Source organism: Tachysurus vachellii, chromosome 2 (genome assembly GCF_030014155.1).
Source record: "Tachysurus vachellii isolate PV-2020 chromosome 2, HZAU_Pvac_v1, whole genome shotgun sequence".
In the NCBI taxonomy this organism is placed as follows: domain Eukaryota; kingdom Metazoa; phylum Chordata; class Actinopteri; order Siluriformes; family Bagridae; genus Tachysurus; species Tachysurus vachellii.
Window position 1 is genome coordinate 7,180,539 of NC_083461.1, and position 26,836 is coordinate 7,207,374.

Genomic DNA, 26,836 nt, shown 5'->3' on the forward strand with positions numbered 1-26,836 from the left:
TGCATTTTTTCACAAAAGATTAAACAGGAAGTACTCTTGTGAAAATCTGAACCAATTACATCACTAAGTGCGCAGTACCCGAGAACAGATGTCTCCAATACCTGATGTGACTCGTGCCTGCGGTTCAGTTTCCCAGTTCACCTGTTTCAATGGTGCTGGTGGTAGACAACAGCGTTTAAACCTCACAAGTTGTGCTGAATCTATTTCCAGTTAAGCTACATAAATACAAAAGAGAAAGATTTTTGGCGGTTCGGGAAAAGCCTGTAGTCCGAACCATAAATAGTAAAAAAAAAAATGTCACCATGTGAAAGGTTTCCCTTGGGTTTCACACTCTCTAGCAATGCAGTATGACACAATTCCTGTGTGAAGCTAGACACTGACTGCAGCAGTATCCCTTTACACACACACACACAACTGAGTCTGTATGGAGAAAGAGATCGTATTATAGCATGAGAGACTGAGATCAAGAAAAGCAGAGAGAGAGAGAGAGAGAGAGAGAGAGAGAGAGAGAGAGAGAGAGAGAGAGAGAGAGAGAGAGAGAGGAGAGAGAGAGAGAGAGATTAGAGAGCAATGTTACGAGAGGAATAGTGTTCCCTTACAACAGTGATAGATCAAGGCAGCACTACAGAACATCTATATTGCATTTACACACAGGCACACACACACACACACACACACACACACACACACACACACACACACTTAATTACAGTGTAAATCAGAGAGCCTCTGCTGTGACTTCAGTAATGAATGTGGGATGTCACACAATCTGGGACCCTTCTAGTTCAGACAGAGGAAGGTGGAGCTCTCTGAACTCTTACTCTTACACCCATTGTGGATGAGGAGTGTATCAAACATTATAATTAACAAAAAGCTTTCAATTTTAAGATCCAAACACTGAGGAAATCTGTACCGGGTGTCTGTACTCTGTAACACCAGAGTAGCAGTACACAGTTTTTTTTAATACTCCAATACATTTTATGGGGAGCACGGTGGCTTAGTGGTTAGCACGTTCGCCTCACACCTCCAGGGTTGGGGGTTCGATTCCCTCCTCCACCTTGTGTGTGTGGAGTTTGCATGTTCTCCCCGTGCCTCGGGGGTTTCCTCCGGGTACTCCGGTTTCCTCCCCCGGTCCAAAGACATGCATGGTAGGTTGATTGGCATCTCTGGAAAATTGTCCGTAGTGTGTGATTGTGTTAGTGAATGAGAGTGTGTGTGTGCCCTGCGATGGGTTGGCACTCCGTCCAGGGTGTATCCTGCCTTGATGCCCGATGACGCCTGAGATAGGCACAGGCTCCCCGTGACCCGAGGTAGTTCGGATTAGCGGTAGAAAATGAATGAATGAATACATTTTATACCACAGACACATACAGTAATGTTAGAACAGATCATGAACGCACACAACAAGCATGTCTTAATCCCGACTCTTTTATATTCTGCATCACTCGCAGGCTTAGTTGCTGTCAGGACAACATTGTTGTTCTCACATAATGTATATTAGCGGTATTAAAAAAAATACTAGCAGTGTTTGTAAGCAGTAATAAAAAATGGCATAAAGCAGTAGGTGTAAAAGACCTCTGGTAGCAAAAATAACTGTAAACTACTCCATCAACTACTATTCATTCAATGTTCTGAAGAGTAGAAACAGGATGACATCATCAAAAGAGTGCCTAAATTCTACTGGTCACGTGTCACATGACAATATACAAGTAAGAAAAAAAAAAACATGACCAAGAAGAAAAATAGCAGCAAGGACAGCGAGCAAGCGAGTGGAGAAGATTCTGAAGAAAAGCAACAAGATGGGATCATTACAGGACTAGCAGACTGGAACATGCTCGCTCTGTCAAGCTTGTCTTCATCCATATGTTTACGTTTATTCCTCAGACAAGCAGAAATGTGGTTTGCTATGAAATGTAGGTGGCTTTTCAAATGTCTGGTGTTCCGAATCTTTTCTTGTCATAATAGATGGATGTTACGTAGGACATGAACTCATATGTAATGCGTGCAATAGTGGTGCAATAGAAGTGAATACTAAATAAATAAATAAAGGCGGTGATAACATTTATTTAGCAGTTTCTGATGAAGGTATTCAAACTGCTAGGTGAGAGCAGGTAAGGGGTATGATGTAAAGTCCTGTAAATAAACATAAGACTGTATGAGACCAGTCTGTATCCTGGTCTGAACAGGGTTAGATCCATATAATCACAATTAAAGGTGGATCGTTCTCAGAACACAGGTGACACTAGACATGGAAGTGTAAGGCATCAGAGCTTGTTCAACTCTATGGAACTGCTGGGCCAATAAACAGGCCATCAGTCAAAGATATCCAACACAGTCTTCCATCTTACCCTACATTCACACTAGTGGGGGACAAATTGCTTGTGTCGCTTGAGGTTTGTCTCTTTTTGGTGCGGAGCGAGCGTTACTGTTGTCGCTCATGGACATATTCGGTCTGTCCAGTTCTGATCAGAAAGCGTCATGGGTAGTGCCAAATGTAGTGGACCGCATGCTGAACAGTAAATGGCCCATTTGTCTATAGGAAATGTATTTAATATGAAGTGTAATATTTGAAACAATTATTTTAATGTAATTATTTTGAGCGACATGTGCCAGGTGTATTCATATTAGCTATTAGCAGCACAAGCTATCTGTGTAAAAATGGTTTCTGCTCTTTTCTTCGTTTTAACACAATATGATATATGACACGGCATGATGAAAGAACAGTTTTACGTTTTTATTTCTTTTTTCCATGTCGAGCAGTACATAGGAACTGAAAGCAGGTAGGAACCCGAGAAATTTCTGAGAATTAATGTACTACGTGTGACATATATGTAGTCCGAAACTGTGCTAGTCTGATTTATATTTGTGTACCTGGCCCTGAACATACTTTCCCCTGACCCTGATATAGAGCCTTTTCTACTGATTTGGATATTTTTTCCTCCATCATTATTATTTTGTAGCATGTTTTTAGTTTCGAATGTAGCTAGCAGTCTTGTAGTCAGCATCCAACACCATGATCACTAGGCTACCACACCCCCACAATCTAACTCTGTGTTTAACCTAGTGAGTAACAAAATGACAGACGACCGTTCAGAACATACTAAGCATATCAAATCATGAAGCTAGTATAATGAATCTAATGGAACTGGAACTGGAGTGCATCATTATACCTCTATGCTGTAAAATGTCAATTCCAAATGACTGTCTCATATAATTACATGGACCAATCGTGTTGTTTGCTCAGTATAAAAATTTTAACCTCCCCTCCCACCACTTTGACTCTTATAATCATAATCATTATATAATAATCTTCGACGTCAACTTTGACTCAGAAAAAAAACAGAAATAAAGCTTGTAACTGTGGATTCCTCAAATCCTACCATACTTGACATCAGAAAACGTGTAAAAAACCATTCCTGAGAAAAAGCTTTGGAGGAAGAGCAGAGATCATTGGTGTCTCTGGACAGTGTTTTCAGCTAGTACAGTTAGCGTGTTCAGCTAATTTGCTGGTAGATATATCATATCATAGATATTAGCTAGTACAAATCCTGGCATGTCTTGTAAATCGAAAAGCTAGTTTTCACACTGACATGTGCATTATTTAATGTGTTAACAAGTCAGAAGACATTGTATAGATAAATAGGTATATAGATACATGGGGGTGAATGTGCTGTAGGCTTTATACACTTACTCATCTGAGCTAAAAACACTAGCAGTAAATGATTATGTACCTACGACAACAACAGCTCTAATGCCGCTGCTAGAGACAAGATAGGCAAATTGTACACAATATACCAGTACAAGTCCAACCTCTTGATAAGCATTAATCATCCTGCAATATGGACGATAAAGCTGATGGTTCGTTTATGCACAGCAACATGGGCATCTGACACATACATCGCAAAAAAATGTATGGTAAGGTGGAGTCCCAACTCTAGACTAGGAAGAAGAATGAAAGAAATAAGCTTCCTCCATAATTTGATCTTCTTTGGATACAGAAGATCAGATGTGAATCAAACGTCTGTGATTTCTAATGTGTGTCAAAACCCGTACCGAATAATGGGTGCAAACACATCAAATTTGTTCTGCCACCTCAAGCAAAAACACAGACCAGAATATACACGAGCTAAAAGCCAGAACAAGTAACATTAAGCAAACTGCTTTAATTCTATAAGGTTGCCAGTTGCTCTCCCTAAGGTAAAAAAGAAAACGCTGGAACAAAATGACAAAGGCAATGACATTTTGTTTAGTAAACGACATGTTGCCAATCCCAACTGTTAACAAGGAGGGATCCGGGCTAATGATCCAGAAAGTGGACTGTAGATACAATGTGCCATTAAGAAAATACAGTACATGTAACAAAAGTGGCGCTGTGGTGTTTGTATGGCTCTCAAGTCTGTATACTGATGTGATTTGTGGCCAAAAATATAGCATTTATAGTTACTAAGTTCATAATGTCCTTTATATCATTCCTGCTTATAAATAAATAAATAAATAAATAACGATATACTTCAGGACATGACACAGAAGTTCTAAAATGTTAGTGATAAGAATCATTTACTGATTTCTATTCAGTTGTTAAATTTATTGGACAAACTTACTGAACATTCACTGAGGCATAGTGATGCATGACAGTCTGTTTACTAACTGTAACGCAACTGTAACACAACAACTGTGCTTGTTACTTTCGTGTAACTTTGTGTGTCTTACTTTGTGCAAGGCACACTTCAGAAAAGAGAAGGCCATTACACAGCACACGTGCGCTGATATTAAATGTGTACACTAGCAACAAGAACTCAGACATCGTCAGATCTGCAAAGACTAGCAACCTGAGTGATCAACCGTCAGCGTTTCTTTCAGCAAGAGAGCCAATCCACACACACACACACACACACACACACACACACACACACACATTTTTCCTGTGAACTGCTGAACAGGCATTGTCAGTGAGCTATCGTAACGAGGCTGTTATTATGGCCTGTAATTGACACGGATGCACACAGGGTCACGTGTGACTATAGATAATCTGGCTTTGATCCATGCACCAACCCTTACAGCACAAATGACAAACCTGAGACCTGTTACACATGCCAGCTAATACTGTCGTGTTGAATTAGTGAGGAGATCTTCATCTAATGAAATGTTTAGAGCTGGTGAAATGCGGCACAGCAGCACTTTTACATTCGTATCTAACAGTGTTAATTAATTAGTCATCAAATTTCATTACTGCATAATACGAGACAAATTATGGCATCTTAACCCTTTTGTGAATAAATTATTTTTGAGCGTATCCAGATTCTTCCGATTTCCTTTGCATGATATGTGAATTTTGATTCTCTCTGAATATCTAACTAATGATTTGTTATTGTTTTTTACAGTAGGAATGAACACAGATTCAGAAATCTCGTGATTTACATTAAATTAATGATGCTGTCAGGTTATCTGGAAGCGGTTTATATCATTTACAATCATTATCATTTCCTAACACGTACATATATGAGATTATTACGGTGGCTTAGTGGTTAGCACGTTCGCCTCACACCTCCAGGGTTGGGGGTTCGATTCCCGCCTCCACCTTGTGTGTGTGGAGTTTGCATGTTCTCCCCGTGCCTCGGGGGTTTCCTCCGGGTACTCCGGTTTCCTCCCCCGGTCCAAAGACATGCATGGTAGGTTGATTGGCATCTCTGGAAAATTGTCTGTAGTGTGTGAGTGAATGAGTGAATGAGAGTGTGTGTGCCCTGCGATGGGTTGGCACTCCGTCCAGGGTGTATCCTGCCTTGATGACCGATGACACCTGAGATAGGCACAGGCTCCCCGTGACCCGAGGTAGTTCGGATAAGCGGTAGAAGATGAATGAGTGAGTGAGTAAATGGGAAAATTACACATGAAACGGTTAATTGTTGGTGTTTCAAGGGGCAGTTGAATCTGATCATAATTGTGTTGTCCATCACTTGATTACAATCATACCTAACAATTTTCTCTCTCTCTCTCATATATATATATATATGTATGCCACTCCCGAGCTCCCAGTGTCCGAGTTCCTAGCCTGATAGCCTGATCCTTTCTTCTTACGGAGCTATTAGTCAGTCCTGATGTTCTATATACAGAATTTGAAATTTTAAATGAACATTTTTAAATTAATTTTAAACTTTAATTGTATATATTCACTTGTTTGTTTTTATCCTTATTTTTTCTTCTTCTTCTACATTTATGTCTTTCTGTTTCCATACTTCTGTAAAGCTGCTTTGAGACAATGGGAATTGTTAAAAGTGCTATAGAAATGAGTGAAATACATCATGTTCATGCTGATGGACCTTTTTTGGTCATTTCAACCATGAAGGTCTTAAATCGGTGCTTCCGAAAAGTCCCATCAACCAACAGCCTGAACATGAACAAGTGAAAGTGTAAAAATGGTCGACTCTGTCTTCATCTGTACTGAAGTAGAATGGAGGTCGAACACCTCCAGTGTTGCGTGAGTACGTTCCTAGCTGGCTGACTTCACAGAGTAAAGTACGTTCCTGCGATGTGACGGACGAGGTCTGGCCTTTCGTCCATCGCTTTCCTGTACCGCTTATCCCACGCAGGGTTGTGGGTAACTCGGGACCTGTGCCAGGGGACTTGGGGCACAAGTCTGGAGACCCTAGACAGCGTGCCAACCAGTCACAGGGAACGATCTCTCACATCCATTCACACGCTGCAGACAATTTATGGAGGCCATTCAGTCCAGGGACCTAGAGAGAAACCTCCAAAAGCACAGGTAGAACTCTCAAGTGCTATTGGTGCTAACCACCAATCCTTTGTGCCTCCTAGGTCTTATTGTATGTAATTAAGTCCCACTTACACCAGACAGAATAAACAGCACATCATCAGAGGTTTTAGCTCCATGAAACTTTTAAGCTTACATAAAAGTCATTTCCATTGAAACTCCAACCGTGTCTTGTGTTTTAAAGCTTCATGCACACTGTCTCCTGTGTGTGTGTGTGTGTGTGTGTGTGTGTGTGTGTGTGTGTGTGTGTGTGTGTGATGCTCTAAAGGAGTGTAAACGGCACTGCATCATTTTCTCCATGCGCAAACACGCATCGCGGGCGCGCGCTCGTGTGTGCGTGTGCGCGCGTGTCTACAGCAGAGATCCTAGTCGGAAATAATACAAAAATATTAGCTGTCAGTTTAACCACAAATAAAAAACACGCGCGTCACCGACACACGTACACGCACGTACACCTCTATTTAACACGACGCGCTCCTCGTACACTCTACATTATTAACTGGTCCATATTGCTGTGAATTAAAGCCCAGGGTCGTACTTACGGTGCGTAAAAACTGGATTTCGTCCTCGCCTTCTCCGCCCTCGGCCATGGTGAAGCCGCAGCAGGGGAGAAAGACAGAGAGACAGAGGGAGAGAGAGAGAGAGGGAGAGAGAGAGAGAGAGAGAGAGAGAGAGAGAGAGAGCGTTCTCAGCGCCCGGACCCGTGATATGACTGAGCTACACGGAGGAAAATATAACGGAATAATAAACGGGCGCTGATTGGACGACAGGAGCGTTCAGTGGGCGGGGCAAGGCAGGTGCGTACGGATTGAGCCAATAGGATACGCAGCGCCCTCTGGTGACCGTTAAGTTTTTAAAAATGTTTAGTTTCTAATACAGTAGTTTTAATAGTTTTAAAATCTAACGGCTATAACGGTTTCTGCGCGAGACGGTGTTTAATGGGACATTGTTGCAGCCAAAACCCAAATAAAAATGTTTTATATTAGATAAAATTGTAAGGATGTGCATGATATATAATTATGTATATTGTGGAAGAAAAAGTGGAAGGTTAGCGATAGGGATATATATATATATAGTATAGTATAGTTTTAAATTTAAGTTACATTTTTATTCATTTTAAACTTTAATTGTATGTATTCACTTATTTATTTTTATTATTATGTCTTCTTCTTCTTCTTATTCTTCTTCTTATTATTATTATTATTATTATTATCATCATCATCATCATCATCATCATCATCATCATCATCACTATTATTATTATTATTATTATTATTATTATTATTATTATTATTATTATTATTATTATTATTATTATTATTATCATTATTATTATTATTATTATTATTATTATTATTATATTTATTTCTTTTTCTCTCTCTCTTCTGTTTCCATACTTCTGTAAAGATTATTTGAGACAATGGGAAATTGTTAAAAGCACTATAGAAATAAATTGAATTGAATTGAATTGAAAGGTTTTAGACTGGCCAAGTCAATTAACAGACAAAGGTGCCATTTTCTTCGTTAATTAACACACCTATTGTAACAGGAAATGAAATCTGAAATTCTGATCTATCGTCTTATATTCTTTTGATTTCAAACCCAAATGTCTTCAATGTGAGGCAAAGCCTAAAACATTGACCTAACTGTTTTAATACTTTCAGAGTGGACTGTACCTATATGAGAACCTATTGGTTTGCACATGATTCACAATTTAATTTCATTTTAAATTCTATTAGTTATTTTATGTTTAGCATTTATTTGAACTCCTCTGGTTAACGATGCTTGGGACGGAAAGTGAAAAGTCTTGACACCTTAAATGTTTCACTCGTTCTCAAGAGAGGTCAAGTACTGGTCAACTGCCCATGCGTGATGGGTAGTGTGATGGTATATATGAAGACCTTGGCAGGAAGGAATTAGCTTTTGGTCTGTGGTGAACTTAGAATTTACTATAAACTGTTGTAGAAAGGACACTATTTACATTGACATTATTTTATGTTCAGTGTCACCCAAATGAGGACGAGGTTCCTTTCTGACTCTTGTTTCCTCTCAAGGTTTCTTCCTCATATCATCTCAGGGAGTTTTTCCTTGCCACATTCGCCTCCGGCTAGTTCATTAGGGATAGGGATAGATGATAGAGATACTGTACATAGTAACTTAATTTTAAACTTTTTTTTTTTTTTTAAAAATAGAAATTTTCAGTTTCTATACTTCTGTAAAGCTGCTTTGAGACTGTGAATTGTTAAAAGCGCTATGCAAATAAATTGAATTGAAGTATACTGTATATCACCTGTCAATCACAGAGACATTAGTCAATCATGGGGTTTTATGAACTCACTAGTTAATTACGGGGTTTTGTATTTGCCTATTTTTCTATGTTTATATCAAGGACAGTCATAAAAAGAATTTCACTACGTGTACGATTGTGTACTTGACGAATAAAATTTTAACGTAGTATATGCAGAAGATGCAGACGACAGACAGCAGACCATACAGACAATGAGCAGTAGTTTGGCTCCCTTCCTCTCAATGGAAGCTACGTTCACTAGCATCATAAACATTACTTATGAACTACCATTGCTATCAAACAGCTAACCAAAAAGCTAGCCAATTTACTTGTCAATACTTATATTGTAAATGGGTTACTACTTAAAACATAGTAATTCACATCGTTTCCTTTTGGTAAAACTGGATTAAAGGTTTATTTTTGCCCTTAAATCTAAAATAATGAAAGGTATATGACAAATGAAAATATCATTGTATTAATTATTCTGATGTTACAAGCGCATGCAATCTGTACCTTCAAATTAAATGCTTCACACTGAAAATCAAATTTTATTTTTGATTCTATTCAAGTTTTATTTCTGAAAATAAATAAATAAATAAATCTAACAATTCCATCTATCCATCCATCCTTCTATCCATAATCTTCTCATCATACACTGCATCCAAAGAGGGCAGGGATCGTGAAAATGACCAAAAACTGTACATTTATACATAAAATAAATATTAGAACAAAAGTATCCAGATACACATTAGCAGTGTGAAGGAAACATTTATTACAATGTGTGTAGTTTGTGTGTAGGATGGTGGCATGTGCAGTTGGTCGGTAAATTAAATTGGCAAAAGCCCAGCTGAGCTCCTGGAGCTAATTAATTGCTAATGGAGTTGAATGAGCTGGGTTAGAGCAGGGAAATCTCTAAAGTGTGTTGGATTAATGAATGTAAGTGAATACGGCATGCTATCTGCCAGATTGTTGTGATGTGCACTGGGAGTAAAGCAAGAGACGGAAGACAATTAGGTCGCTATCGATGACTTTTAATTTAAATCCAGAAAAAAAAAAAAAAATACAATGTCGTTCTTGTATTTTATTCTAAGACAGTTTGCTTACTATAAAGACATGTCTAACTTAGACATTTTTAAGGCATGTTCAACTATACAACATGAAACCGTTAAGTGGAATTTTTTTTTCCACTTTGAGCATCTTTGGAGATTGTAAACATTTGTCTGGCGTTAGAAATAACCTGGGAAAATCCCTTCAAAAGGGATAACTTTGGAAAACATTTTCCATGTCTTTTCCATAGACATCTCACACTTTTACATTTAGATAATGCACTCAATTATTATAATTGTATAATACCTTATATTGAAGGTGTAATTTTTAAATTTATAGATTAAAATGGCAAAAATATAATTTACAGAATTTAACGGAGACAAAAACAAGAGTGTTATTGTTAAAAATAAATAAAACAATAGTTTTACTATTGTAAAAATTTGGTTAACCTAGTGTCAAGGTCCACAATTGAAACCATTCTGATCAAGTGTCATCTTTGTGGTCATGTGGCTTAATCAGTGTCGTAGGCCAGGTTGGGTGCCAACCACTTCTCTGCCTCAGTCACAGAAATCTCCTTCCTCCTGGCATAATCTTCCACCTGCAAACATATAACAAATTAGCCAAAAGGAATACGATGGCATTTTGTCAAACTAGTCTTGAATAACCTCATGAATTTCCCTGTACAAAAAAAAAACCAAATAAGATAACAAAAGAAAAAACAGAAAACCTTTTTAACCTTTACACATAAAGGAATTTTATCACTCCAAGTCACCAATCGCTGTACTATGAAGTCGCCAGTAAGACGTTCCTTTCTACTGGATGTCATCATAAAAACATTTATAAGCAGCTGGGGCAATTAGCACTTGAAATAAATTCTTACAGTTAAAAGGAAACATTCTAAATATAAAATTCACCAATTTATATACGATTCATATCATACGGGATGAACGAGAAGCAGTGTGTGCTCCTAGGCACGGATCATGTGCGTTCTACTGTCTTCACTTCCACTGGACGTCGCTGTGAAATTTTATAAACTTTGTCACTGGACGTGCTAGCATATCGTCGTTAACGTGGCAGGAAGTCGCCAGCTCTTGTTGAAAATGAATGGTGTCCAGGCCACTTTGGTGCTGCGAGTCGCTGTGTATGTGAAGGTGCGCGAATGTTTGAATGTGTGGTACTTGTTGATATATTACACTTATATATGAAACTATATAATGGTCCTCTGTTGAAAAAATGAAAAAAAATTCGGACTTTTCTTTACGTCTGTCCTCACTCACTCACTCGTATTCTACCGCTTATCCGAACTACCTCGGGTCACGGGGAGCCTGTGCCTATCTCAGGCGTCATCGGGCATCAAGGCAGGATACACCCTGGATGGAGTGTCGACCCATCGCAGGGCACACACACACACACTCATTCACTCACACAATCACACACTACGGACAATTTTCCAGAGATGCCAATCAACCTACCATGCATGTCTTTGGACCAGAGGAGGAAACCGGAGTACCCGGAGGAAACCCCCGAGGCACGGGGAGAATATGCAAACTCCACACACACACAAGGTGGAGGCGGGAATCGAACCCCCGACCCTGGAGGTGTGAGGCGAACGTGCTAACCACTAAGCCACCGTGCCCCCCTATGTCTGTCCTATCGTAAGTCATTTATCGTTAGAATTGCACAGTTTTAGTCAACTGAATTATAGAGATGTGCATTTAATTTCATATTATCAACAAATGCACCAAAGACCTCTATTATAAAAGAGTTTCCATTCAAATGCTTTCCGTTTCTTTTCTCACAAAAGGAAAATGTCGAAATCCATAGTAAACGAACATACCACAGATATCATCAGTCGGCTAGCACAGCTGAGCATGACAAGGTAAATTACCCATAATCTTCCATGCGGTCACTATTTTGGTGCTGCACTATTAAGTGGAGAGGCACTAAAAGAAACTGGTGCTCTTTTAAAATATTTCTCCAATATGTGAACAGTAGGAGCTGCTGTCTTTAAATAAATACATGTATGCTACTAATAATGATGCTTTACTCTAAAACAAATACCTCACTTATACCTCTCATACATACATTTTGTGTAATTACAAATAGTGCAAGTATTAGGGTACTTATCTGTGCACAGTTGTAGTTAACTGTGTGTTACTTAAGCTTAGCGTTATGTAATATTCTGAATCGTACCTGCTCTTTGGTGATCTTGCCAACAGCAAAGTATGTGGATTTGGGGTTGGAGAAGTAAAGACCGGATACAGCCGCAGCTGGAGTCATGGCAAGTGATTCAGTTAGACCAATACCTTAAAACAGAGCAAGAAACCAAACCTTGTCAGCACAATATAGTAAAACCTAAAATAACTTTCTTGGAAAATAGTCTTATATTTTGGACAAAAGAAAAAAAAACACATTTATTAGCTCATTCCCAAAGAGATCACTGTGCCACATTGACACCGCCTTGCATTCACCAACAGAAATATTAGTATTCCTTTTGTACACTTGCGTACCAGTTTTCTCCTGAATTTGGCCGAGTCTCCACATGGTGCGTTTCTCGGTATGGTCAGGCTGGCTAGGATAGCCTGGAGCAGGCCGAATGCCAGAGTAACGCAGCTTGTGCAGGTCGCTGGCCAGCAGACCTCCCTCCTCAATGTAACCCCAAAACTCCCTCCTCACACGGGCATGGAGGTCCTCAGCAAACGCCTGCCAAACAACCAATCATCGTAAATGTATTACATCATCCTCCTCCTCCTCCTCCTCCTCTTCCTCCTACCCATATACACTAGGAAGAAATATGAAGCATCCGGAATTTAGAATTTACAACACAGTGACAATGACAAGGGCTGCATAAAACAACAAGTGTGGTGTATAAATAATGAGCCATACAAAGAACAAACAGCGATACATCTGATTAAACCATACGTTGGTCAGCATGTCAGTTCAGGTCTTTTTAATTGTCTCTCTAAGCTTTATAAAGTTTGTATTTTTTGCAGCATTTATAGGATTATTTCGAGAAAGCAGATTGTGTAAAAACGATGAAGCTGCTGTTATTTAAAACAGAAAGATTGTATAAAACAGATCAGGTTTTCTGCTTTTTGAAGATTTGTTTCAAACTTTCAAAGTCATTCCCAAACACCAGATTAATTTTTATGCATTGCTGTGAGGTTTAAACTTTGATAAAAGGTCACATCCTTTTATCATATTAAATGTTTGGTTTTACTTAGTTAAATATAGGTTTACTTTTGTACAGCTCTATCCACAGGTCCAGAACCTCTGGTCTAAACCATGAGCGCTGTGTATGTGGAGGTTATACATTACCTCTGCAAGTCTGTCAGCGAGAGCTTTCACCATGATGCTGCTGTAATCGTCGCCTTGCCGCTCAAAATCTTGGCTGAGCTTTTCGGCACCAAACACAGCAACAGCAAAGAGTCCCACGTAGTCCTGCACTCTGCTTTCCAACGGAGCGACAAAATCTGCCAAACAGAGGTACGGCTCCGAACTCGCGGAGTCTTTCTCTGCCTGCACAGGACGGAAAAACGCACAACGTTCAAATATTCCTGTAAAGCATGGGTGGATTTTCTCCCTATTTGATCCATACCAGTGATTTAATTGTAATAAAACATTGTTATCCTCACTTTACAGTCATCTCAACACAAACGTTTGTGAAATCTTAGTGTAAGGTCACCTGCTGCCTAAGCCCGGAGAAGGTAGCAGTATGGTTAGATAAGGTTGGAGTGACATCATCAGTGTATACAAGAATGTCATCCTTGTGGCTTTGTGCACGCCAGAAGCCCACAATGCCTCTTGCTTGCAGACCTTTACTGTCAATCAGCCTGTTCAAAAGCCTCAGAGCATCGTCAAACACACGTCTGGCCTCTTCTCCTACACACACACACACACACACACAAAACACGTTAATGTTACTCGCATGTGCAGAACTTTTTTTTTACCTTTAGCAAAAATGTGTTATTTATTTATTTATTGTTTAACAATATCTCAATGAAGTAATTTCCTTTTTAAATATTTTCCCTTACCCACAGTTTTATCATTAAAGATTTTGGGGTACCCCCGGTTAGGATATTTCCCCCTCAGCTGCCACACATCAAAGAAGGGCTTCCAGTCAATAAAGTCCACCAGCTTCCTCAGGTCATATGTGTCGAACACACGAGTGCCCAGGAACTGTGGCTGAACTACACGAAAACAAAGCGAGCCATCATTCGCTCTTGTCTTAACCTGTGACTGGGTTAGGGTGGAGAACTTAGCGAAATTAAGCCAACTTACAATCAAAGAATCCACCGGATATTCGGAGATCATTTAAATTCTTTTTTTTTATTTATCAAAAGGTGCCCTGAGGGCAAATTTAACGGATACCTGGTGGTGGCTGGGAGTGCCAGTCGATGTGTAAGCCTTTTTCCCTTGCCTGTGCAAGAGACATGTACCGTCTATCCTGTAAGAGCAGGTAAAAAAAACATATGCACTAAATAGCAAGCATCAAAACAATCTCAAACATTTACATGACCTCAATCAGAGGCTTTATTAAGAGAGCCCAAACCTATTCTAATCTGATTTTTGACACTGTAATTATACGCTGAAGTGAATACTATAATGGGTCTCGGATGGGGTGGCACAAACTATATATACATCAGTAATGTTAATTAAATGTTACCAGAGCAGGTCTAATATTGTTATTTGAGCAATTTGAGAAAGTTAACCTTTTTTTCACACTAGACATGGAGCCAAGAGGAAGGAACAGCAGGAAGCAACATTTGAATTGAATTTCCAGAGATATTATGCCTAGAGGCAACCCAGTAGCTAATATATGAAGATATTCTTACCTGTGTTTAGCCCCAAATGAACCACATTTCTATTTAAAAATACAACTTAACCAAGGATAACATTATGAAGTCTATGAAAAAGAATGGAAAAAAAGCCTGACAAGACGATAGCAATTGCTACGTGCTCACAAGAAATTAGCAGCAGTGACACGTGTTGATGGCTAGTGTGAATATAAAGCACGATACTTCAGTAAAGGATAAAATAGCCCAGCAGTAGCAGTATATATTTCATGTACATTCTGTCATCACCTGATGAATGTTCCAAGCCTTACACATACATCTGTTGTCTTTGACATTTATAACATCAGCGTTTCGCCGCACATTGGATTTGATAGTTGGCTAATATCAGTCATAAATATCTAAGCTTGAAACAATGACTCGTCACAAGCATTTATCATCCTTGTGAAAATGTTCCCTAGTGCTCAGGCTTTGGCTTTGGTGAAATTAGAGACAAAAGGTTATATAGAATGTACAGGTGCCAGCTACAATACTGTTCAAAAGTTTGCGATCACTTAGAAATTTCCTCTTTTTTTAGTTGTGCACCGAAGCCCGGTTCTGGTTAAAACCTGGTTTTATGAAGGTAGGATTTTTTTTATTTATTTATTTATTTTTTTAAAAAAGTGGTGACTCAAGTGGTTAAGGCTCTGGGTTGTTGATTAGAAGATTGGGGTTCGAGCCCCAGCACTGCTGAGCTGCCACTGTTGGGCTCTTGAGCAAGGCCCTTAACTCTCTTTGCTCCAGAGTGCTGTATCATGGCTGACCCTGTGCTCTGACCCCAACATCCAAAGTTGGGATATGCAAAGAAAAATGTGACAAAATAAAGGCTTTTATTCTAGAAGTTTTTACCATGAAAAGAAAGCAAGTTCTTTCTTTCTGTCCATTTCAGCCTGTAAACAAACCCACAACTCATGATGCTCCTGATACTAAACTAACCTAACGAGGGCCACTTATTACTACATTTATCAGTATCACAGTTCAGGGTTTCCCGCAGCACTTTGCAGTTCGGGCGGCCCGCCTAAGCTGGGAAACCCTACCGCCTTAACTAGGTCGTCCAAAAAAAAAAATCCGCTGCACAAAAAGCCATCAAGTGCATCTCGGAGAATAGCGCGGACGCGCTTCACACCGCTTGCGGGCACACGGGCCACACGGCCGAAATGAGAGACAGACGTGGTCCGTCACTGTCTGGAGGATAACTAGCTGGGTGATAAAACGCATGGCCGCAAAATTTTGAATGTTGTTTTGCACTCTCTTATTTATTATTATATGTTATTTAAATTGTATATTTAGTGTTAAATAAATAATTGTTAAATGTAGTACAGAGTCTGTGGTCTATCTCACAAAGAATCGCCGTCCCCTACCGCCTTAACTAACAAATTTTCTGCGGGAAACCCTGCAGTTTTTCACCTGTGCTAGCACGACTGCAAAAGGGTTTTCGAATAATCAAATCAGCCTTATAAAATGATTAACCTGAATTAGCAAACTTAACATGAGACTAAAACAGAGGACCAATGTTTCCTTATAACTTTTCCTCTTTGTGACAATGTAGAGGTTACTTTAAAAAACACCTAATTAATTTGTTTTTATACAAATTGGGGTTCTTTTTTGGAAAATAAGGACATTTCCAAGTGATCCCAAACGTATGAACAGTAGTGTATTATGCATAAAATGTCTTTATCCTTAGTATAAATAAAGCTATAGGATGGCGTGTGTTATAAACAAAAGGCAACAATGAAAGAAGGTCTGTTTGTCTGTCCTGCTCCCAGAGGGAAACTATTTCCATAAGCACTGCAACCAAACCTTAAGAGAGTCGTAGTGATCCTGCCTGATCTCTTCATACTCCTCTGTTACCTCCTCGAAGAAATCCTCACATATCCCTTCATCCAACAGCTGCGAACACTGCAGACACACACACGCACACACACAAACAAACACACATCACGCGTTCTATCAGGAAACTTTTCATTTCTCATACAATAATCATTAATGAAAGAATTTAATCGGAAGTCAAACACTATATCAAAGCTTGTGTAATTACTACTAATTATATTTTTATTCGTTTCTTTCCGGGAAGGTACGCGTTTTCATCGCAGAGCTGTTTTGGCTCTGCTCACCTTCCAGTTCTCAAACACCACTGAGAAAACCATGAACGAGTCAGCTATTTTTATCCTCAATGACTCATCAGTAAATAAGGTGCTTTAATGAGCAGAAAGTGCCAGGTTTAATTTGCACTTCCTCCTTTGGCCAGTGAACTACCTGCTATTATTTTCCAACCAATCACAGTCTTGAGCATCTGCCAGTTGCTTTCTGGTACTGTAAGTTCTTTATCAGCGGAGTATTTCAGAAAAAGCTACAGGATTTGATTTAGTTTGTTTGATTTACATAGAAGTAAATATATGTACGTATACGTGTGCGTTATGTGTGTACATTATAATAAATATAACACTTTTCTGATCACAAAGGAAAATCTTGTACCAGTTTCTCAACACAATGAAATCTAATAATAAATACATTGGTTATGAAAATAACAGTAGACAAAAGGAAAGCTTACCACGACGACACTACGAGACGCATCGAGAACATGAATGACAGGAGACGTGTATCGAGGGGCAATCTTTACTGCTGTGTGAGTCCTGTTCTCACAAACACATGCACACACACACACACACCATTAGATCTTATCACTGCTGCTTTGAATGCTGATTCAGAACTGAATATCAGGACTGACTTTGATGTTGTGGCTCCTCCGATCAGCAGAGGGGTTTTCATGCCCAGACGTTCCATCTCCTTTGCTACATGAATCATCTCGTCAAGGGACGGAGTGATGAGGCCCGACAAACCGATAATATCTACACACAAACAGAAGAGCTCAGATGCTTATCTTTCACCTGAAGCAAGAATGAGGATTTGAGTTCTTATTCTTGGAAACAATATTGTTTAAAACAGACTTCCATTATTCATTAGCTACATTAGATTTGTAGCTCAGGAGCAAAAATAAAAGAAAAAACAAGATCAACAAACAACCAACATGTCTTGCTTCTTCCTCTAAGTTCTTGTCAGTACTGAATAAAATATTCTCTACCTGCTTTCTTGTCAACGGCCTCTTTCAGGATCTGATCACATGGAATCATCACTCCTAAATCGATCACCCTACATGGAAAGAAACATAATTTCCACTGAGATATTTCTAGCTTTTGTTTAGTTCCTTGTTTACACATTGTTTATGTACGTTTACACAACGGACGTGTGGGTAAATTCTCTCAGTGCGCATCTCTTAACTTTTACCGTCTTTTACCGTCATTAACACATTTCTATTTGGTGAGCTACAGTGATGCGGGACTCGAGGCATATGACTTGACTTGAGTCAGACTTAAGTCGCAAATCTGAGACTTGCTTGACAAATATTAAAAAAAAGACTCGACTTGACGTTCATGACTTGAGTCAAGTCGAGTCCCCCATCTCTGAATCATTTAAATCAAGTCCGAGTCAAGTCTCGAGTCAGACTTAAGTCACAAATTTGACACTTGCTTGACAAATATTAAAAAAGACTCGACTTGACGTTCATGACTTGAGACTTGACACGGACTTGATTTAAATGATTCAGAGATGGGGGACTCGACTTGACTCGAGTCAGACTTAAGTCACAAATTTGACACTTGCTTGACAAATATTAAAAAAAAGACTCGACTTGACTTTGACTTGACGTTCATGACTTGAGACTTACTTGTGACTTGCACATGTGTGACTTACTCCCCCCTCTGGTGAGCTACATACCGAAAGTTGTTGCATCCCAGCACAACTCCCACAATGTTCTTGCCGATGTCATGGACGTCCCCCTTTACCGTAGCCAGAACTATTGTGCCCTGATAAGGATCCTGCACAGATGCAAATACACACAGTGAGACCTCAGCCATGGTTTGGGTGATCTAGGAGTACTGAATATCACAAAGCGAGTAAACGGCGTAAAACAGTAAGCACACCTTTAAAAAAAAAAAATCTCACTGTACAGTAAGGACGTGTACAATTTCACTAGTAAACAGTGTGTAAATGTGTGATAACTCACCGAATCATCAGGCACTCCAGATATAGCCATCATCTCTTCCCTCTCTTTCTCCATAAAGGGAATCAGATAGGCCACTGCTTTCTTCATTACACGAGCTGATTTAATCACCTGAACACAAACACACTCTGGTTAGACCAGCAATCACAGCACAGGACTGACAATGACATATGCCCCTTTTCCACCGAGGCAGTTCGAGTGCTGGTTCGGAGCCAGAGCCTAATTTAAAATCAGTTCTTTCTTTTCCGACACCCAAAGCACTGGCTCTGAAGCAGGAAAAGTGGTTCTTAAGTAGCACAAAAACATTGCTGGTCTAGACTTAAGAACCGCTTGCGTCAGGGGCTGTGGGCGGGGTTACTGTGACCAACAAGACAATACAGAACTGACGTTAGCACCATTTTTAAATCATTTCAAACCAGGATTCGCCGGGTTTGGATGGCAATGTAGGTTTGCAAAGCAATGAGCATTAACAGTAAAGCAACATCCGCCATTGTTGATGTTGTGTTTGTGTTTGCTGCTGCGCCAACGTTGCTGGGAAAGATGAGACGTATACAGTGACGTCAGACTCGGCTCTGTGACGGCTCTCTAGCCCATGGAAAGGCAAACCGGTTCTTAGAAGGCCAACTTCGAACCAGCACCAGTGGTTTGTATGGTGCTGGTATAAATGTTTGAATTTACTGTGCTCTCAGTCAGCATGCAGTCAATTAAATGAAAATAAAATTGAGATTATGGTTTTTGGAAACAAACAGTCTGCGGGAAATCTGTTTGTGAGTGTGGATTTTTCTCCCAGCATAAATGGTTATGTTAGGAACCTGGGTGTCATTTTTGACACACAACTTTGCTTTGACCGACAAGTACATGCTGTGGTGAAATCATCCTTTTATCAGTTAAGGAAGTTGTCCAAGCTGAAATCTATTCTTTCCAGAAAAGATTTGGAATCTGTTGCTTTTATTTCTACAAGGATGGACTATTGTAATGCCCTATACCTGGGTTTGAATGCATCTCTCATAGCTCGCCTTGAGTATGTTCAAAACGCTGTTGCTAGGCTTTTAACTGGCACTAAGAAGAGGGATCACATAACACCTGTGTTAATTTCTTTACACTGGCTTCCGGTGTTATATAGGATAGAATACAAGGTCCTGATCATTGTGTATAAGGCCTTACATCAACAGGCTCCTGACTACATAAAGGCTATGTTGAGCCCATACAAATCTTCTCACTCTTTGAGAGCAAATGAGCATATCGTCGCTGTCGGGCGGAAACCTCGTATGTCCAAATTTGGTCAATTTCATATTTTTTCACATATCGATGCTATTGGTCAGTCCCCACGTGGGTCTGTTATTTTTACAAGTTATTAACCAATCTAAAGTCTTGAAAATAGCTTGAGCGCAAATCTCATAACTCCATTGGACACTTCAACTGTCCACCTCTTCCTCACTCCGCGGGAGAGCTTCGCGTCATATTTCTCCTCAAGAAGAGTCGCAACGAATCAACACGTCTTCTGAGGTAAATGTCTTCAAAACACTGGGCTCAAAGAAAAAAAATCTTGACCCCCGCTAGTTCTGGTGCTCGTCTGAGGACAGGAATTTAGCGCAAGACAATCCACTGCAACGCGGACTAAACCCTGTGCACTGCAGATAAGGTACGGTGTTTTTTTAATTTCCTGAAAAATAATGGTTTTGGAGATACGAGGATTCCGCCCGACAGCGACGATATGTTGTTGTCTGTTCCATGGTTGAGGAGGAGTGGAGATCGTGCATTCTACGTGGCAGCTCCTGTGTTATGGAACGGGCTTCTGTTGTCTTTGAAATCGGCTCCCTCTTTGGGTAGTTTTAAAGGACAACTGAAGACGTTCCTTTTTTCTAAGGCTTTTGCTGTATGATTGGTAGGTCTTTAATATAGAAATTTCTCATTACCATTTTCTCTGCTAAACCCCTACGGCTCCCAAAACAGAAAAAGACAAAATCTCAACAGGACATTACAAGTTACATTAAATTACAGATAAATCTAAATCTAAACACCAACATCTGTGTAAACAAATGCTTTGACATTTCTAAAGTATCTAAAAGGATTAAAGAAGATCTTCTAATGTCTTCAAAGGAGTTTGTGTGGCTTAGTGTCGGAACTCGGGCATTTATTATATTGCAAGTAGTGTTTGCTTTTTATACTCTTTCAAGACAAAGTGTGTTCAGGATAAAATATGAAGCTTGTTAAGATTAAGACGATTGATTATTGATTAGGTTATCATGATAACCTTCTGTCTGAAATCTACACTGATATGGAGTAAGATATACTGCTGTACCATATTCATATATCCGTGTTGTCGTTTATGGTGACAGATTTAGAGTGTGGGATAAAGGCTATAATCAAATGTCAAGTGTGTGTGTGTGCGCTAGTGCTTTTGTGTGTGTGCACTACCTGTGGCAGGAACATCTTGCCAGCTCCAAATAGATCTCCCACGGTCTTCATGCCATTCATGAGCGGCCCCTCGATGATGTGGAGTGCTCGGGAATAGCGATCTGTCTGAGCTCGAGCCTCCTCTGTGTCCTCGACTATAAACTTCTCTATTCCCTACACACACACACACACACACAGAGAGAGAGAGAGGTTTCAAAAGGTCCTACAGAGGTAAATTAAGTCAAATTTAACTTTTGTTCAGTCAAGTTTTGATATTCTATATTATATTATAGCAGGGATGTGGTAGCCTAGTGTTTGGGTGTTGGACTACTGATTGGAAGGTTTTGAGTTCGAATACCAAGCTGCCCCTACTGGGCCCCTGTGCACGGCCCTTAACACTCAATCGTTCACTTGTATAAAAACATACAAATGTAAGTCACTCTGAATAAGGGCATCTGCCGTAAACGTAATATAGTTTCACGCAATTATGATATAAGCTATGGTTAAGAAAACCCTTGTATTGTGCAAAAGCCAAGTTTGCTACTTTTGCTAATTACTGCTTGCTAAATGTGTTAAAGGTTATGTAATATAGACAACTTTGACATTAGATGACCCAGAGCTGCAGGTCACTCAGCAATATCAAGACACTGCATTAAGTGTTCAGTTCGTCTGCAATGGATCACTGACCCAGCCATGCAAACTGCTCATTAACGTTTGATGCATGAGAAATGTGCACACAATAATACCTTGACAAGTGCATACTCCAATCTCTCCTCCACACTTCCTTTTCTCCACTCATCTGTCTGAATCACCTTCTTCCCTCCTTTAACATTGTTCTAAAGACAAAAAGGTACATTTCTAAAGCTTAATCTTTTAATACAATGCTAACATAGTGAAGTAAGTACATTAAATAAATAAATAAATAAATAAATAAATAAATAAATAAATAAGTAAGTAAATAAATAAATGGGGGCACGGTGGCTTAGTGGTTAGCACGTTCACCTCACACCTCCAGGGTTGGGGGTTCGATTCCCGCCTCCACCTTGTGTGTGTGGAGTTTGCATGTTCTCCCCGTGCCTCGGGGGTTTCCTCCAGGTACTCCGGTTTCCTCCCCCGGTCCAAAGACATGCATGGTAGGTTGATTGGCATCTCTGGAAAAATTGTCTGTAGTGTGTGATTGTGTGAGTGAATGAGAGTGTGTGTGTGTGCCCTGCGATGGGTTGGCACTCCATTCAGGGTGTATCCTGCCTTGATGCCCCATGACGCCTGAGATAGGCACAAGCTCCCCGTGACCCGAGGTAGTTTGGATAAGCGGTAGAAAATGAATGAATGAATAAATAAATAAATAAATAAATAAATAAATAAATAAATAAATAGGTGTGTTTGCAGTCTTGTGCTTTGAATGGACTCCTCTGGAAGAGAATACCTGAGCATACAGAAGAAGCTTTTCTGTGGCCTCTGGGTCTCGGTTCCAGATGAGATTTTCACACAGCAGGAGCAGCTCTTTATCAACGTCATCATACACAGGCAGAGAACCTGCATTCACGATCCCCATGTCCATCCCTTCCTGCAGGGGGCGTAACAGACAAGCACGTTTTAGCAATGAAAATCCAGGATGCATTAAAGATTGCCGATCTGTCTAAAGGAAACGTAGCTTCAGAAGAACAATTTTAAAGTGGAATAACCCTTCTTATATGTAGCACAAACTGTATACTTGACGTACTGTCGTAAGTGTGAGCAGAGTGCACTATTAATACCCAGGTGATACACTAAAACTATAGTATCCAGTATACACCCAGTATCAATACCCAGTACCAGTGTAAAGCTAATACTACAAAAAAATGGCATATCACATAAGAGAAAACATATCGGCAAAGGCTGGGATTATATATTTTTTTTTTAAAAATTACAAATTTTTGGTAACTTTTAAATAAAAAATAATTAAATTGAAATAAATATTAGCTGGCTCAAAGCTTACACAAGACTTCCGTATCAGAGAAAAAAATAAGTGGTTTTGTGCCATGTTTAAGTAAAACTGTAAAAGAGAGATTCTTAGTCCCATTTTGCACTAAGCAGTCATGGCCACTAGAGCACGCTGTACTCATCATTTACTGAAAAGAGATCCTACAGAGTGGGAATGTTGCTACATTGCAGATTCAACTAAGGGGCAAAATGTTTAATTTGGAAATGTTATAAAGGTTGAAGCTTGAAGGTTGTTCTGACGGTTCATTGGCACAAGATGCGGTTCAATGTACTGCAAAACTCAAATTAGGTTCTACATACTGTATATTTATATAGTGTACAGTATACATGTATGTTTATTACACTATTTGAGACAACTTGGGTCTGTGTTCAACTGAATCAAGATGCCGTGTTTGCCCAAACCACCAGTCTGTTCTATTAGAGTTTTTAATTTTTTTTTTAAAAGTAGATGTTCTTGAATAAAAAAGGTGTGTGAAATAGACTGCGGACAACATGAAGCATTGTTTCGCTCATAAGCAAGACAAAATCCAGCTCAGTGCCAAGTGATGAACTCTGGTAAGATCACATGGTTTACGAGAAGAGGGTTTGTACCTTTATAGCGTGGTAAAGGAAAACTCCATGCATGGCCTCCCTGATGGCCTCCATGCCTCGAAAAGAGAAGGACAAGTTAGACAGACCACCACTGATTCGGGCTCCAGGTAAAGTTTCCTACAGACAGACAGAGATTAAATTATTTGTATCATTTTTTTATTTACAGCACATTTAGAAAAACTATTTTGCACCAAGTGACAGAAATAATGACTGGCAGCTAATTTGAGTTATAACGCTCCTCCCTGATCAGCTACATCAGGTAAAGAAGAACGCTGTGTAAACTAGAGTGATGTCTATCTTTACTGTTCTACCTTTATAGCCCGTGTGGCTTTGATGTAGTTGATAGCGTACAAGTTGTGCTCCTCCATGCCGGTGCCGATGGTCAGGATGTTGGGGTCAAAGATAATATCGTTGGGGTTAAACCCCACCTTTTTAGTAAGGAGGTGATAGGCTCTTGTGCAGATCTGAACCTTCTGATCGATTTCAGTAGCCTAAAAAAAGAACACAAGCATAATTTCCTAAATGAACTGAGGTACTTTTACAAGCATTTCTGTTAGCAATCAAAATAAGGCTTATATATTTTGAGTAAAATATCTGTATTAGTCTCTGTGAAGGATAGCGTTTTTGCTGACCGGTCATTACTGCTCAAAAGTGATTTGAAAAAAAGGTTACAAATGAGGCAAAACTACCAAATAAAACTAAACTTGCATTTAATGCAAAATAAAATCATATTTTAAAAACAGGGAAGAATGAAATCCAGTGTGAATAATAATAATAATAAAATTGTTGTATAAAATGACGTATAATACATATAGAGAAGCGCCTTTAAAAAAAAAACCCTAAAACTAATAAACGCTTTGTTTTATAAATTGTTCAGTGTCACATACTGATGGCATGCACTGACCTGCCCTTCTTCATCGAAGGCCATAACGACGACGGCGGCTCCGTAGCGATGCACTTGTTTGGCTTGTCTGAGGAAGGCTTCTTCTCCCTCCTTCAGGCTGATACTGTTGACAATGCATTTGCCCTGGCAGCACTTCAGACCTGCCTCGATCACTGCGAAATTGGACGAGTCGATACACAGAGGTACCTACATACCAGCAGAAAAACGAGTACACACACTGGGTTAAACTGAGATTTGGACAGGTTTCTATACAAAAAAGAAAAATCTCCTAAATTGCCGGATAATGTTACCATTCTAACATCAAATGCTTGAAAAAGTCATAAATTATTCTTTCACTATTTTCTATTTACTGTTTTTTATTTCTCTATTTATTCATATAATATCGACTTCCGTATTTCCGACTTCTACCGTATTTTCCGGACTATAAGCCGCAACTTTTTTCCCCAGGCTTTGAACCTTGCGGCTTAAACAATGACGCGCTAATATATGGATTTCTCCAGCCCTGGAAAGCTGATCCTATATTAACACGTCCTACTTCTTACCTTATCGTAAGCCTTTCTTCACTTTCTTTCTTTGTTTTTATCCTCCATGTCAATGTTAAAACCGCTTTCTGCTAATGTCACACATGCGCACTGAACACTCTCTCCTCCCTGTTGACAAGCCCCGCCCCTTTCTGCTCATTGGCTACATGTTTGTTTTGATTTTTACTGTGGTCCCGACTCAGTTTTCTGAAGCATTTCTTAAACATCGGAGACCCCACCTTTAACTCAGACACCGAAGGAGATGACTTCAGTGGTTTCAGTGCACAGGAGGAGGAAGATAGTGACCAATGAGTTTCTTGGTAGGCTACTGTTTACTGCTAATTTTTTATTTTTTGTTACAAGCCATGTTTCATTAAAGCCTGTGTAAAGTTAATTTGTTTCAGTCTACCTGTAGGCACCTGCGGCTTATAGACATGTGCGACTTTTATTTATGTTCAAAATAATAATTTTTTTCCAAAATTCAGTGGGTGAGGCTTATATTCAGGTGCGCCCAATAGTCCGGAAATTACGGTATTATATTACTGGGATATGATTATTTTTACCTCTTGAATCAAAGCTATTTCTCAGATTATTCCTGTTTATCACTGTCCTTATAACAAAAGTATTTTCACTGTGAATAATGGTTCATCCATCTAACTCAATTCAGATAAACACAGCCATATAATCCTATAAGAAAAACCTATTAAAATCCTATAACTGTTGCCCTTTACACTATAAGTTACTCTAAAATTTTTTTAAAGAGCAAGCGTTACTTTGGCAATGTCAGGCTCAGAGGCAATGAGTTTGCAGAAGCGTGCCATGGCAACGGGTCCCTCCAGCATCCCCTCATCCATGTTGATATCCAGGACCTGAGCACCCATTTCTACTTGTGCTTTAGCTATACTTAAAGCCTCCTGCCAATTCACACACACACACACACACACACACACACACACACACAGTTAAAATACAGACAAACGCAACAATAACATACATGACAAAAGATACGAGTCAGAGTTATGTTGTGTAACATTTACAGAAAAAAGCATGTAGCTTAGCGTCCTTGTAATATATGTAGGTAACGGCATATATTAAAGACAACATCATGCAGAGATTTGATATTGTGGTAAAGGACCTGCTGCAGCTACAAGGACAAATTCTAAACTAGTGCTACACTGTTACTGAGATAAGAAACTGAAACATAAAACGCGTGTATTAATGCACTGCGATGACAATAACAATATCTTCATTAAACTTTACCTCATAATTCCCAGCCATGATGAGTTTGGCGAACTTGCGTGAACCAGCCACGTTGCAGCGCTCACCGATGTTGACAAAGTTGGTGTACGGCCCGATTCGAAATGGCTCCAGACCTGACAATACAATGCCCGAATCATGTTAACATGTTTGTAATAACACAAAAATAAAATATTCTGTCTTAAACG

General features: G+C 39.5%; 2 protein-coding genes across 2 annotated transcripts in view; both read right to left on the reverse strand.

The window, feature by feature from the left end:
- ryr2a (ryanodine receptor 2a (cardiac)) overlaps positions 1-7,432 on the reverse strand; it is a 160,332-nt gene extending 152,900 nt beyond the window's left edge. The window contains exon 1 of the mRNA XM_060895086.1: positions 7,312-7,432. Within this exon, the coding sequence (XP_060751069.1) occupies positions 7,312-7,359 (48 nt within the window). The 5' untranslated portion in view covers positions 7,360-7,432. The remainder of the gene's footprint in view (positions 1-7,311) is intronic.
- A 2,639-nt stretch (positions 7,433-10,071) lies between these two features.
- The window catches only part of mtr (5-methyltetrahydrofolate-homocysteine methyltransferase), a 28,039-nt gene continuing 11,274 nt past the window's right edge, over positions 10,072-26,836 (reverse strand). The window contains exons 13-33 of the mRNA XM_060895050.1: positions 26,652-26,764; positions 26,165-26,305; positions 24,871-25,056; positions 24,278-24,457; positions 23,967-24,083; positions 22,819-22,959; positions 22,139-22,228; positions 21,414-21,566; positions 18,999-19,106; positions 18,710-18,810; positions 18,018-18,085; positions 17,664-17,784; positions 17,487-17,568; positions 16,736-16,834; positions 14,475-14,550; positions 14,138-14,293; positions 13,789-13,985; positions 13,422-13,622; positions 12,614-12,806; positions 12,297-12,409; positions 10,072-10,701 (exon numbers count right to left, since the gene is read on the reverse strand). Coding sequence (XP_060751033.1) covers positions 10,615-10,701; positions 12,297-12,409; positions 12,614-12,806; positions 13,422-13,622; positions 13,789-13,985; positions 14,138-14,293; positions 14,475-14,550; positions 16,736-16,834; positions 17,487-17,568; positions 17,664-17,784; positions 18,018-18,085; positions 18,710-18,810; positions 18,999-19,106; positions 21,414-21,566; positions 22,139-22,228; positions 22,819-22,959; positions 23,967-24,083; positions 24,278-24,457; positions 24,871-25,056; positions 26,165-26,305; positions 26,652-26,764 — 2,723 coding nt within the window. The 3' untranslated portion in view covers positions 10,072-10,614. The remainder of the gene's footprint in view (positions 10,702-12,296; positions 12,410-12,613; positions 12,807-13,421; positions 13,623-13,788; positions 13,986-14,137; positions 14,294-14,474; positions 14,551-16,735; positions 16,835-17,486; positions 17,569-17,663; positions 17,785-18,017; positions 18,086-18,709; positions 18,811-18,998; positions 19,107-21,413; positions 21,567-22,138; positions 22,229-22,818; positions 22,960-23,966; positions 24,084-24,277; positions 24,458-24,870; positions 25,057-26,164; positions 26,306-26,651; positions 26,765-26,836) is intronic.